At 32.5% G+C, this 15,902-nt stretch overlaps 1 protein-coding gene across 1 annotated transcript in view; it reads left to right on the forward strand.

Moving 5' to 3' along the window:
• Positions 1 to 1,527: 1,527 nt before the first annotated feature.
• Positions 1,528 to 15,902, forward strand: part of LOC126774291 (sodium-dependent neutral amino acid transporter B(0)AT3) — a 41,839-nt gene continuing 27,464 nt past the window's right edge. The window contains exon 1 of the mRNA XM_050495742.1: positions 1,528 to 2,409. Within this exon, the coding sequence (XP_050351699.1) occupies positions 1,720 to 2,409 (690 nt within the window). The 5' untranslated portion in view covers positions 1,528 to 1,719. The remainder of the gene's footprint in view (positions 2,410 to 15,902) is intronic.

A 15,902-nucleotide genomic window follows, 5' to 3' on the forward strand; every position in this document is an offset into this window, starting at 1 on the left:
GTACAGAACATTCTTCCCGACTGTACTGGCCGTCGTCGCGTTTGGACTCTACTACCACTTACCATCAGGTGGAGTAGTCATTTGCCATCCCGGACATATAAAAAAAAAAAAAAATATGACATACAGTAATAATTACAAATTAAAAGTTTACACGACATGCAAAAATGACTAATATCTAAAATAATAATGAAAGAAAATAAAAATAAATTTGACACAATATTTGTTATGAGCCAGCAATGTACATCTTAAATAGTTCAACATAAGAGTTAAATTTTGCAAGCTCATTTGAAATTATATCGACATCTGACTTATATTGCAATAATAATAATACTGTCTGACTAACTAATTAATGGGGGAGTATAAACATAATATAACCTAAACTTGGACATACAAGTGCAAAAAGGAATGTACTTATCACAGCTTACATATCTTTGAATATTTTTTTCATGTATTTAATGTTTATTCGAAAAATATGAGATAAGCTAATTAATATATTATGCAATTAAATTAGAGATGAAGGAGAAGAATGGCGAATTTGAACTCAGCTTTTTTTGAATCTGATCAGATTCAGAAATAATAATACAATTTTTATCAATAAATATTATTTAAATATAATTTATTCAACTAGGCAAGCACTTCTGAATCGTTAATTTACATGGTTAATTTTTATGTAAAGCGACAACCGGTTCGGAATATAAACTCTAACGAGAATAACCGGCAAGTAGATCAGGAGCAACTCTTTTTCATCAATCAAAAAATATATTAATTATGCATACCATTATTGTATCCTGTATGAAATAATACTAGCACCAAACTCTTTTATAATTTATATAATAGTATACAGTATAGTCTTCCAGTTGGTGCCTGCCACCTTCAGCACGCTGAGCGACTATGATACGGAAAGCGGAGGACAGGGAGCTTTGGCGCACCTTGGGAGAGGCCTATGTTCAGCAGTGGACAACGATTGGCTGTTGATTGATTTGATTTTGATAGAGTCTTATTTTTGAATATGGTTTCTATTATTAGTCCTATTCCAAGAGTAGCAGTAATGTAGATATATAAAGTGGTTAAGTATCACGTCTTTTAATTAAATTTAGAAGTATAACCTATAAAGTAGAAAAGATGCAATATAAGAGTCTTAGATGAAACTCTTTATAGCACATATTCGCTATATTGAAAGATTTAGCTAAAATAAACGTATGTGGTTGAAGATTAATGGTAAAAGGAATACAAGAAGCATTCATACGACGTACATAGCCAAGCTACCTATTTTATAAAGCTCGCTTTTCTTACGCATGCGCACATAGAGGGGAGTTTCCTCACCCTTTATCCCATAGTTTCCCGCCAGTGACGTTCGACACCCTCATCGGCCGGCATTCGGTCAAATTTTGTGAAATTATAATAATCTTTAATAACCATTTACTTGTGATCCTATTTAATCGTCCACAAAGCGTGTACAAATAAATTTAAGCTGGAACTTTTTAACTATGGCCCTAATTCAATTCGAATCAATTTGTGAACAATTACGGCACGTAATTAAGGGGTCTATATTAATCATATGCCAATTACTGTTCTCTATTATGTGTCACGACAACGAGCATGAAGCTTATTAAAGCTTAGATATGGTATGACAATCATACGACAATAAATAATTATAATATAAAAGTAATACGTGCTGTACAATATAAATATTGGAATTGGAATTGAAAGCAATCGAAAATGGCGAACACGGCTCACTTGATGAGACGGCAGAGTTCTCGGGATTTGTACGCTCAGCGTTCGTTGGACAGAATGGAAATGAAGGAACTGAGGGGTCGTCTGGTGACAATGGAGAATGGTCACCCGATACATCGAACTCATGTTATGTACGGTGCTACGAATCAAGCTTTTGAAGATACAAGTCCTAACAGGCGCTCTTCTGAAACTCCGACAAGTAAAGCCAGTTCCGGAGATGACAGAGGTGGATTCAAACCAGAGGGTGTTGAAATCGAACGTGAATCTTGGGACAGCAAGTTGACATTCCTCCTCGCAACTGTTGGATATGCCGTTGGATTAGGTAACGTGTGGAGATTCCCGTATTTGGCTCAAAAGAATGGAGGTGGAGCATTTTTAATCCCCTACTTTGTGATGTTAGCTATTGAGGGCATCCCGATATTTTATCTGGAACTGGCGATTGGCCAACGCTTGAGAAAGGGTGCTATTGGTGTTTGGCACCAAGTGTCCCCGTATTTGGGTGGAATCGGGATCAGTTCAGCGGTAGTATCATTCAACGTGGCGCTGTACTACAATTCGATAATCGCATGGTGTTTGTTCTACTTCGCGCAGAGCTTCCAGGCCGAGTTGCCTTGGTCTGAATGCCCTAAAAAATATTTTAGCAATGGATCTTACACTACTGAACCGGAATGCGCTGTAAGTTTATTTTCTTGATTATTTAATTAACTTATTTTTGTTCCTAGCATTAGATTTAGAACAGGTACTATGAAAAAATAGTCATTCACTATTCCGGTGACTATTTTATATATATATATATATATATATATTTTCTGTGATGTTAAGCTACAATATAAGCTACTAGTTTAAGAATGATAATTAATTTTCGTGATGTTAAATCATAATAATTCTTAATGAAGCTTGATCTTCTTGACTTTTTTATAAGACTATTTTTGTAGTCGTCAAAAGACAAAAATTAGTATATTTACGATACAATTTATCTGATGTCAACGCATCTTGAACCAAACAACGAAAAACATGATAAATATATATATATATATATATATATATATATATTATTACTATTTTAATTTATTTCTACTATTTTAATATTCCTATTGACAAAATGATAAAATATATCACGATTAATTGTTTTTATAATTTATTTACATTAAAGCCATAAACACAAATAACAATTAAAAATAGTGTAAAATCATGACTGCGAGAATGGTGAGCATTTCCCCTTTCGCAATCGCAATCCGATTTTCTGTGCGAAAAATGAACCAGTCCTCCTATAACCAGTAGAGGCAATAAGACGGCGTGTAATATTTTTGATGAAAGTTTTTGTACTATTACTCCAAGGTCCAAACTTTTCAACTGCAAACGGAACAAAAATATAATTTGGGATAAGAGACGAAAATTTGTAAGGTTTGTTCGCTTCAGCTTTTTCCGCGGCAGCTCCGGCTTTTAACATTGTTTCCCTGATATGAGACGGGGCCAGTGTGTCAACAAACGTTGCGTCCCTCAGGGCCCATCCTCGTTTCCAGGGACCAATGTCAGTTCAAAAGGTCGCTCGCCATCATGACAACTAATTCCAGGGGGCTCAATAAGAGCAAGAACTTCAATGGAGACAAGAGCCCTTTTTATTGTACCATTTATAGAACCGTGGTGTAAAAGCCTACCTGAACTCCTTGGACAAGAAAGACCGTGTCAGCCGAAAGAGTCAACCTCTTTTCCACATGGGCATCGGTGCTCAATGCATAATTAAATATTTATTTAGTGTTCTCGAAATATTTATTTATACTCTCACTAGGGTTTTGTGCAAGCTCGTCTGGGTAGGCACTACCACTCATCAGATATTCTACCGCAAAACACCAGTACTTGGTATTGTTGTGTTCCGGTTTGAAGGTCGAGTGAATCAGTGTAATTACAGGCACAAGGGACATCTTAGTTCCCAAGGTTGGTGGTGCATTGGTGATGTAAGCGATGGTTAACATTTCTTACAATGCCAATGTCTATGGGCGTTGGTGACCACATACCATCAGGTGGTCCATATGCTCGTCTGCCTACCTATAAATTAAAAAAATATATATTATTTGTGTTTTCTATTTTAATTAAAAACATTGAATGAATAAAAAATATCATAAAAAGGTGTTTAAATAACTTTGTAACAATCTTAATTAGAAGTCTCGGCTGACTTAGGTAAGGTAATGAGTTTAATGTCATAGGACTTTATTATGATTTTAATATAAAAGTTTTTTAACTTGCCACATTAAGTAAAGATGTAAGTTTTTAAGTTTTCCTTTAATTTTATAAAATAATTATTATATTTAATATTGTATTTCTATGAGATTTATATGTGTTACATAACTTTAATATATTTAACATAGAAAAATATATATAGTGCTTTTGTGCGCTTCTATATGTGTGGATATACTATAGCCAAAAGACTATTTATACTATACTAGCGGTGGTGACCACTTACCATCAGGTGGCAAAGTTGGCCGTCCACTTATCTATGATATCAATATACATATATATATTATATATAAACTTAAATCTTAAATCTTAATCAAGGGAGTGGATTTTAAAGAACATCGCTATAGAATTTATATTATAAAAGTAAAAGTGAATTTGGTTGGTTTGTTTGTTTGTTACGCTTTCGCGTCTTAACTAATGAACCGATCATCATGAAATTTTGCATACAGGTTGTCAGGGTACCGAAAAGCACATAAGGTATATAACACTTGCTCCCACCTCACACGCGAACGAAGCCGTGGGGAAAAAAGAGAATAAAACTGTATTAATCATTTATATATATTTTGAACAGCGCGTAATGGAGATTTTGTAACAGATTTTAGATAGAATGGAATATTAATAGGGTTAGCAGACTTCGCTTATGGTGGTAGGGCTTTGTGAAAGCTTTTCTAGGTAGTTTCAACTTACTTATATTCAAGCGCTATTTTCCATTACTGTTTTCTAATTGAAATCAGCCAATATTATTCACATGCATAACATCTTAGATATGATTATATTCTCAGAGATGTTGCAAGGATTGTTATACCAGCTTAGAGGGCCCTCTAACTTCCTTCCATTCAGACCATTTTTGCTTTGCTCAACATTGTATCATTTATATAATAGATTATCTTATTTCAAACTTATTTTAAATCACCTTTTCAACTTTCCTTTCATCGAACGGATAAATTCGATTTCAATAATTACGTAACATGAGGAACTTAACAGGCTTATTCAAATAGTGTACGGCCAAAACGAATAATCAATCTTATCTAAAATCTCCTAGATCTAGATCGAAAATTTTATCCAGAACTGTAGTAAAGGTTAGCCGATAATCAATCAATGGATTGATGTTACAAACTTAATTAAAATATATGTTTACAAGTCGGATCGTAGATTAGACATTAGTTTTTGTATATCGGTCTCATTATTATCAGGTAATTTTATCAGGTCTTTATGGTTCCAAGCAATCCAAACTGTAATGATACTATTACAAAACAAAATTACCTCGATTTTAAGTTTTGATTTTGGCGTAAAGTCTTGTTTTCAAGTGAAAGTGATGAAAATAAAATTCTTTATTCAACGTAAAAGCATTATCCTTGTTTATAGGCTGCCTCAAAACTATTTTATTGATATGTAGGCGGATGAGCATATGGGCTACCTGATGGTAAGTAGTCACCAACGCCCATAGACATAGGCATTGTAAGAAATTTTAACCATCGATTACATCGCCAATGCTATACCAACTTTGGAAACTACTATGCGATGTCCCATGTGCATGTAATTACACTAGCTCATGGTTGGTGGCGTATTGACGATGTAAGGAATGGTAAATCTTATATCGTCAATGTCTATGGGCGGTGGTGATCACTTAACATCAATCAGGTGGCCCGTTTGACCATCCTGCCTAAAACATAAAAATAAAATTAAGCACATTAAAAGTCAGTTCCCGGGCTTGATTCCACCACCACATACAATATGGCTAAATTTTCAATTGAATGCAAACAATAATGAAACAGGGTTTATCCCTGTGATACCTAGCGTGATGAATAGCTGACTAGTTACTGTCGTATTGTCATTCTCTATACATCGATTTGCTTAAATTTCTATTCAAACGTATTTGTTTCGCAGAATATTCAGTAGTGTTTTTGAATAAACATTTGCAGTATTTTTCAATTTGTTCGTAGGCAATTGGTTGTATTACCATGTACCGGCTTGAAAGTGTGAACCTGTGTAATTACAAGCACAAGTACATGCAGTTCCCATGATTGCACCTTGGCGGTATGGCGGATATGGATTTATTGACGTTTCTAACCCGTGGGCATGGGCTTTGGTTAACTACCATCATGTATATTTGCTCGTTTAATATTAAATAAAAAAATGTTTATAGGTGAAGCATATGACACGATAATCCACTTGGTAAGTGGTTAATTTCGCTTATAGACATCTAGAACGTAAGAAAATGTGTGTTTGTAAGTTACTAGTATTCTTAAATTCAAGAAGGATGTTGACGAAACTTTCATGTATTATGTATAACATATAATTATATATTATTATAGATTAAGGTTATGTTTGTTTATTATTTGTTAAAAGTCCTCAAAATAAGCCCAGTTACGAAAAATAACATTATTTAATTAAAGTAATTAGAAAATTAATGTTATTAGATGCCGTGAAACGCTACGCCGTAGCACGTAGAACTGACAGCTACGAAGATTCATGTCGTAACTTAGTAGGCATTTTCAAATATAAATTTTCACTTTTGAATTTGTCTGTCAATGCTCAGATTATAATAATTTAATATAAAATAATATCCTTTGATTCCAGTAAAAAGTTTTACTGCTAATACAATTTGTATTTATGGCGTAATATTTACGTTTGAAAAAAAGTTTAACGACTGAAATAAATGATCAATAATGTATTGAATAGCGATTTACAAAATACGAAATAATAATAAAACTGAACGAAGCAATGAACAAATATACTACGTATTTATTCATTGCGTAATATGAAATACAGTCGTTCTTTGTTTAATGATATTTCAACAAAGATTAAATTCGTAAGTGTCAAGAGCCGTGGTCACCGAGTGTTCGATGCCGTACAAGCTAGCCTAGTTTGTACGGCATCAAGTCGCCCTTCCTATCAATAGGTATTATAACATGTGTCAGATATTAGTAATCTTGATTTTTATGTTGGTCTTACAATCCCATGCTACGAAAATCACGTAAAAACTGATCTTACAAATTCAATTTTTTATTCAATGATCATGCATATCGAAGCATTATATTTAATTATATTACATTGTATTTAATCATATTGATAGTTAAAGTAAAAACTGCTTTCTTTAAAGTAAAAATTGTCATTGCAAATGTGTCAGGTTGCCGTCCCATTGAATTATGACAGTTACGGAATAGAGAGTACACCTGTGGCCAGTGGTGTGGTGTGGTGTGGACCAGACTTGTACTTCTGCGTAATTGTAAAGACTGTGTTGAGAATGGCTTCACGGCTGAAATTCAGTCTGCAAATGAAAATACAAATATATATTATACAAAGTTCATATAATTCATATTTGTATCGATAATAATTAAATCTTAAGCATTAAATAAAACTAAACAGACATAAAAAATATAGAAAATTATGTAAAGTATGGACCAGTTTGCTAGATTTTTTTAACCCTCGGCAGTTTTAATTTCCCATCAATGACAAAGCTATCGATTATTGTTATCGTATCTGGTGCTTTCTAATTTCTTTAATAGCCGAGTAGAATAGCCGACCCGACAATACTGGACAGAACAAATAAAAAGAGGTCATAAAACGTTATTTGTTACCAAGCACGTTTACGTTAGCGTAGCTTTGGATTTTGAATAATGAATAGTATTTCCGCTAACCGGTACATACATTCTTTATTAATGGCCATTAATAAAAGAAGAAGTTTTATTTTATTTGCAATTTATGGATATACAATTGAATGAACTGTTAGATCACACAAAATAACAAAATTTATTTGTTTAGTTAGATTTTGGATTCTTTTTAAAACGTTCCATAAAGCCCTGTCACGATGTAATTAAATAGAAATATTAAAAGTAATGGAATTGCAGCAATGAAAACAAGCCGCATTTTTAGCCGCAGTATTCATAATAATTTTGAAATAAAACCAACGTCGTTTCTACTTACAATGTTTCTTCCTTAAATGACAGTAGAAAAATGTGTCCCTCTCTCAAGTTACGAGCCTTATATAGTCGTTTGTATCAAAGGCAAAAATCACACGACATGACGTCATAAAACATTTCACCATTCAAGTCAGTCAGTCAGATGGCGTTACATGTACTCAGAATATTTTATTTTTATCACGAAATATTATAGATATGAAATTTTGGACCCGGATATGAATACGGATATTTGAATAATATTACGAATTTCAGATACGGCTACAGATATAAAATTACTTTAAATTATTTAATTGTTTCGAATATAATTAGTTATGGATTTTAGATTACTTAGGAATTGTAAAACGGAAATACTAACAATTCAATACAATTAATAAAATATATTTTAAAAAACTCTTTTGTTTATCGGATTCGTTTGAATAAGAAAACACAGATACGTAAAAAAATAAGCATACGATTGCTTCCTTTTGATATATTACATTTTCTTTTGTCGTTATAATATTGTCATTGTCTCAAAATATGGACCAGTGTATGAAGAATAAATCTTATCCAGTATTTTTTAAAGGCGTTTACATATATGTTAATACTTGAATATCGTGGTTTGATAAACAATATATGAGCTTATTTAATCACATACTTTACTAATGTCAGTTACATTCACAGGTTGTTACAGTAACAGTAACAACCTGTGAATGTCCCGTAACCGTACCGTAACAGCCTGTGAATGTCCCACTGCTGGGCTAAAGGCCTCCTCTCCTTTTTTTGAGGAGAAGGTTTGGAGCTTATTCCACCACGCTGCTCCAATGCGGGTTGGTAGAATTCACGTTTCAGAATTTCAGTGAAATTAGACACATGCAGGTTTCCTCACGATGTTTTCCTTCACCGTAAAGCACGAGATGAATTATAATCACAAATTAAGCACATGAAAATTCAGTGGTGCTTGCCCGGGTTTGAACCCACGATCATCGGTTAAGATTCACGCGTTCTTACCACCGGGCCATCTCGGCTTTTTTTTTTTTTTTTTGGGCTAAGGCCTCCTCTCCTTATAATGTTATATTCATAAATTATTTCGTCATCATCATCAAGGATAGTATGATCAAGCAAATAGCACGTTTTGTAAAAAAACTGACACGTCTGTAAAATCAACTAAGTAATGTATCTATAATTTCCGCAATCTAATTAGAACAAAATCAATTTAGATAATGGACAATACGAAGCCACCCGTGGTTTACAGACACAGTTCGTTTAAGAAAACCGACAGATTCTTGTATAAAAAGCTCGCGAATCATTCGAATATCACAGTCATCGACTTATCCTTGTTGAATACAAGAAACTTAGAAAATACAACCACATCAAAATGGCAGGAAAATTCACCTTCTATGCTCTCTTCTGTGTTGTCATCTTCTTCTTCTGCTTTGAGCACATAAACGCCAACCCAGCTATTGCTACTGGATGGGATCCTCTGGAAATTTGTTTGGAAAATTGCGCCCAATGTAAGAAGATGTTCGGTTCGTGGTTCGAAGGTCCTCTCTGCGCCAAATCCTGTATCCAGTTCAAAGGAAAGCTTATCCCCGACTGTGAAGATTTAGCGTCAATAGCGCCTTTCCTGAACAAACTTTAAGTGTAATTGTAATTTAATACCGGGCTTTTAAATATCGTTATTTAATCAACAAATATACAATCATTTCAATTTGTACATTTTTATTTATGCACGAAGAAATCCTATTAATTAAAATGAGGTGAAACTGCGCGGAGTACCTTTTAATATTCTACTAATAATCTAAGTCTTTGTAACTCAATCACGCAATAACCATTTTGTGATAAATATAACTTATACCATGACTTAAAATATAGATAATCTGCATCACCCCGTAGCCTATTCACCATATATATATATATATTTATTTAACTATATTGTATTAATTAAATTATTTAGCTTATTTTACATACTCCCTTTTCTTTGCCTATTATAATAATATACAGACAGACAGAAATATAACTTGACTTTTTATTAAAAGAAGCATCGAAAATATTTAATGCATGTTTTAAACATTTATGGATGTTATCGGGTAATGGAATTATTACTCCATCAAAAAAATAATAAATAATTTTGCTAACTTTTAAAAATTAAAATTTGTAATAATATTTGCGAAATCGATGGTATATTTAAAAAGGTATATTAAAAAAGTAAGTAAATATGTTGCAATGTATTGTATTAATTCGTTATTACTAAAATATATTGTACGTCATTCAAGACCGAGTAGTTGTCGTTGAGATGTTAGACATTTTTAAAAAATCATTCAGACTATTATATACCTTTTTTCAGTCACAAGCCTTAACGAGACTAAACTATATTCATTTAACAAAACTATATTTATTTTCTAATAAAAATAATTTTCTCCAGAGTCTCAAGAATCTCGAGAGAGATTAATTAGCCAACTGCGCAGGAGATATTATAGTACACAAGTGTGTGCGCAAACACAGGTGCTCTCTATTCCCTAACTCTAGTAATCCGATGGGACGGCAATCCGACACGACCGGAAAGAGTTTATATTCCTTCTGAGTTAGGGGAGTGTACACACTGCCAACTTCCAATTTATTTTCTACAAATACACAAATACAAATCTTGTCTATATTATATACGAAAACACGGTATGTTAATATAAATCGTCAGTATGGGCTCTTTTTCAACATAAATATGTTATGCTATTGTTAAATATGTAAACATAGCATTTGCCTCAAACTTCTCGATTGATGTAGATTCGTGATTGTCATCATCAATCAATTTCCATTTATGAACATTTTGGTTTAAAACGACACAACAATGTCCTTAACTCACAAAACCTCGAGCAAGTATCACAAGGACGGGTGTGAAATTTGAACTCTTAATGAACTTTAATTTTACCCAGCGATGGGAAGTTACAATTAAAATGCTTTTAAAAGCTTACTTGAATGAAGTATATTTTGATTTTGACAACTCTCACATATAAAACTACAAGTAAAACCGTCGGCAGACGTTGTTTGCCATGTTTTATATAATAATACTTTCTCCGAAGCGCTGCATTCCTATGAAAGTTATATATAAATATAAATAGCTAGCACAGCATAAAATATAAATGAAATAGAGACTAACCAAAAGTTTAAAACTAATAATAACAAATCACATTAAAAGTTCCATTTTTCAAAATTCGAGTGTGTATCCAAGAAGAAGTAGTTCGCGAGTCGTGTTCAGTCGACCCTCGTAATCTGCCCGAGGGCCCTGCACTGAAGCAGATGTCGTCTTTGTTTTCTTTTATACAATCTTATCTTCTATGTTCGAGTAAGTTCTAAGGGGCATTAACGTAGTTTGTAAATTAAACGCGCTATATCTAAGCTCCGGGCTAATGAATTGTTTGCCTTTAACAGTCTGACACTTTTTTAATTCTACGTGTTTGCGTACACGTACGTGTACAGTGGGAATGGTATTTTTTTATATTTCAAAGGGTGACGAAACTGACCTGAAAATATTTAAAAATATTTAATAGATTTTATTTAATTGAAATAGACAAATCTATACTTATATTATACTGGTGGTAGGGCTTTGTGCAAGCTCGTCTGGGTAGGTACCACCCACTCATCAGATATTCTGCCGCAAAACAGCAATACTTGATATTGTTGTGTTCCGGTTTGAAGGGTGAGTGAGCCAGTGTAATTACAGGCACAATGGACATAAAATCTTAGTTCCCAAGGTTGGTGGCGCATTGGCTATAAGCGATGGTTGACATTTCTTACAATGCCAATGTCTAAGGGCGTTTGGTGACCACTTACCATCAGGTGGCCCATATGCTCGTCCACCATCCTATTCTATAAAAAAAAGAGGTAAAGTTTGTGAGGTTGTAGGGGGTAATATTTGGAACTTCTTAACCAATTTTGAAAATTCTTTTACCAATTGAAAGCCACATCATTTGTGAGTGTCAAAGGCCGATTATTAACCGAACCGAAAAATGAAACGAATTTATCGTGGTAGTGGTATTTGCAAAGTAAGTCAATCAATATAACAGGTCAATCTATTTAAAAATAAATTGATTTTTTACCAAGGAAATTTTATTTAGATAAAATTCATTTTTACAGTTTGTTTTTTGGTTGCATAGGTTAAGATTGCATAATTTAAAATATCAAATACGCGAGACAATTTTATTAATGTTCGGCCAATCGATCAAAAATAAAAATGTTTACCACCCAATGAAGTGGGCACGGTTACTATAACAAGTGGTAACGTTTATTATAATGTTGCTTAATTTTATTTTGGTATTTGATTTTTTTGTTACTCGCATAATTCAAAACTCCTGACGAAAACCTGTAATAAAAATAATGTTAAAAATTTTTTGGAATAACATACCTATTTCATGTAGGCTCTTAAAAGCTAAAAATTGTAATTTTCTAAGATATTATGCTTCTTTATCATATATTGTTAGATTGTGTTGTTGAGACGCTGTGTGCTACGATAAAACTAACTTCAGAGAAAATTAAGTTCTATAAAAATTTAACTCTGTACAAGAGTTAAATTTAAGGAGCAAGTTACCATTCTTGAAATAAACTTGCGTAATTTGAAGTATGGAAACTCTTTGAAAATGTACATTAAATCAAAAACTGGTAAGTAAAGTATCTCTGAAGCTTCTTTTACCTCTTATATAATGCAGTGTACGTGGTTTATATAAAATGTTATATTTTAAGTTTTTTTTAGCGTATATCGTATATAACATACATGAAGAAATATTAAAAAAATATGTTTCTTTTTTAAATTATTATTTAGTCTATTATGTATAAATCTAAATACAACAGTTTATACGAGTAACTATGTTAGAATTGGTCATTGTTGTCTCAAGTTTCCATTACTGTACTTTTGTTCATACTGCTATATAAAATTGTAACAAATAATTACAGCAGAGTGGATCGCTATTTTTATTCTAGCTATAAAAGTGCGCTACGATTCCGCGTTCGAAATATAAAATACTATAAAGCTAATACTACACAAATCCAACTGTCTCATTGTTTTACTGCCTAGCTGCAGGTTCCGCAGTCCGGATGCTTTTTCTATCTATGCTTTTGAAGGTAAAAGCATGCAATGTCGTGCTTCTATGCGTTATCTATTTTCAGTCGTGTTAGACTACAAATCAATTGGATTTTGTGACTATAGGAATAGAGACTGCAACCTATATTAAAGCACATACTAGTGCACTAAATATCTTCTTATGAGCATTTATTTGCTTCTAAACATGAATTGACATTCAATTTATTTAAATAACAAAATTTAATTCTTTTATAACATTTTGAAATAGAGCTTAGAATAATATTAAGCATAGATAATATCTGAGTAATTAATAACCTAAGCGTTCGAGAATCCTATAAAATGGTTGATACACTGCTTGACTCAGTTAATAAAGCTCTTATTCGATTCGATTAGAATTTTAACCGACGATCGTGGGTTCAAACCCGGGCACCACTGAATTTTCATGTGCTTAATTTGTTATTATAATTCATCTCGTGCTTGACGGTGAAGGAAAACATCGTGAGAAAACCTGCATGGGTCGAATTTCAAATTCTGCCACATGAGTATCCCACCAACCCACATTGGAGCAGCGTGGTGGAATAAGCTCCAAATCTTCTCCATAAAAAGAGAGAGGAGGCCTCAGCCCAGCAGTGGGAGATTCACAGGCTGTTACTGTAACCATTCGTGTATATGAGTATACACGAATGCACTATAATATGATACATATAATTTATAATACATACATATTATGCATTTTATACATATTATATGCATAAGAAAAGTTCATCTGCTAACGTCAATTTGAATAAATGTCTAAAGTTATTCCTCATAGAACACAATTGTGATATTTCAGAAAGTTGTACTATATAAATACATATATATATATATGTATATTAACTTGTCTTGTAGTCTACACAGGTTGTCAGTGCTATTGCGGTTTTCTATCGGTTATAGTCTGATATTATTTGTAGGGTCTCAGTGATCGCAACGTCGTTGTACTTTGATATACGACTTTATTACTTTGCTAGATTAGTGTATACGCTTGTGTTTAATTCACTGACGGCGTACGCTACAACCATTTGACATCTATATGTGGACAAAAGTTCTTGTGAGACAGACGGTGGCTAAGAGGCGTGGCGAAGATATATTAGCTTGATTAGCTTGACGATGAGTCTTTGTCAATGTACGGATGATTGACATCTCGATGAGAAACAGTTCACAGTCTACGGTATAATGTCTATAAAAAATATAACATTTAAAAAATAAATACATCGAAATAATAATAATAGCTTATTAGAAAATTTATTTGTCATTTCTATATTAAAATATTAGTCTATCATTAAGCATGTCAGGCCTTAAATATTTTTGTCAGATATTATTTATTGTATAAAAAAGAGAAAAAAATCTGGAAGACAAAACGTGGTACAAATGATGGTCTTGATGATTATACAGCAATCAAATCAAATTATAGGAAGGAACAATTAAATGAAATTAAATTACAAGGAAATATTAAATGTTTTGTAAATACTAGTAATGAGGTTTAACTGATTTTTAGAACTATATTGATCACTTCTATCGTCTGGTTTCAGTTGAACTAAAGCTAAGTTTCACTAAGTTATATCAAGCGTCGTAGATATTAATGAAATAGATTGCTGGTCAACCGTAGGCCGTGTTTTGATTCAGCTTACTAAATTTACTAGAAAAAAAAGTATGAGTACACTTTCTAAGTGATGTATAAAAATAGGCTTTGGGAGGGTTAGAGCTTTTAACGATTTCACGCTTGTCTGAACTTTACGTTCCGTCCTTTTGATAATACAATTTAGCAAAAAATTTAATCAAATTTTGTTCGTTCATTTTTTTTATTCTTTTAACGAATTTGAAAGAAGCAGGTGATTGTCTCCTTCGCCCGCGATTACTCGCACTGTACATGATAACATGTTATACGTATCATACAAGTACGACAAGTTGCGAGAGTAACAATGACATGGTTTAGAGTGTACAGAATTTATTTCTCATATGAACCAGTGTTTCATTTACAAAGAGGCACAAACTTTAAATCTATATAAATGAATTTTTAACCTCTGATGCAGAATCAAAAATATTACAATAAAAAAATAATTATTAAGGTATAAATTTAAGTTTATAAAACAAAGAAAAAAAAATGAAAAGTTAAAATAATTATATTTACAAAAGCAAACAAAATGAACTCAAAAATTATTTACAAGGTACATATATTTTTCAAATTTATTTTTGAATTTATTATTATTATATCTTTAATATAATTTGGCAAGACCATGTATTTAAGCTAAATAAAATCTTTTTGCAAACTCGTCTGAATAGGTACCACCCACTCATCAGATATTGTACCGCAAAACAGCAGTACTTGGTATTGTTGTGATCCGGTTTAAAGGGTAAGTGTGCCAGTGTAATTACAGGCACAAGGGACATAAAATACGTTTGAAAAAAAGCTTAACGACTGAAATAAATGATTAATAATGTATTGAATAGCGATTTATAAAATACGAAATAATAATAAAACTGAACGAAGCAATGAACAAATATACTACGTATTTATTCATTGCGTAATATGAAATACAGTCGTTCTTTGTTTAATGGTATTTCAACAAAGATTAAATTCGTAAGTGTCAAGAGCCGTGGTCACCGAGTGTTCGATGCCGTACAAGCTAGCCTAGTTTGTACGGCATCAAGTCGCCCTTCCTATCAATAGGTATTATAACATGTGTCAGATATTAGTAATCTTGATTTTTATGTTGGTCTTACAATCCCATGCTACGAAAATCACGTAAAATTATGTACGGTGACCATAGCTGATCTTACAAATTCAATTTATTTATTCAATAACCCTGTATATCGAAGCATTAATTTAATTATTACATTGTATTTAATCATATTTATAGTTAAAGTAAAAACTGATTTCTTTAAAGTAAAAATTGTCATTCCGATTGTGTCAGGTTGCCGTCCCA

Source organism: Nymphalis io, chromosome 16 (assembly GCF_905147045.1).
Source record: "Nymphalis io chromosome 16, ilAglIoxx1.1, whole genome shotgun sequence".
Taxonomy (NCBI): Eukaryota; Metazoa; Arthropoda; class Insecta; order Lepidoptera; family Nymphalidae; genus Nymphalis; species Nymphalis io.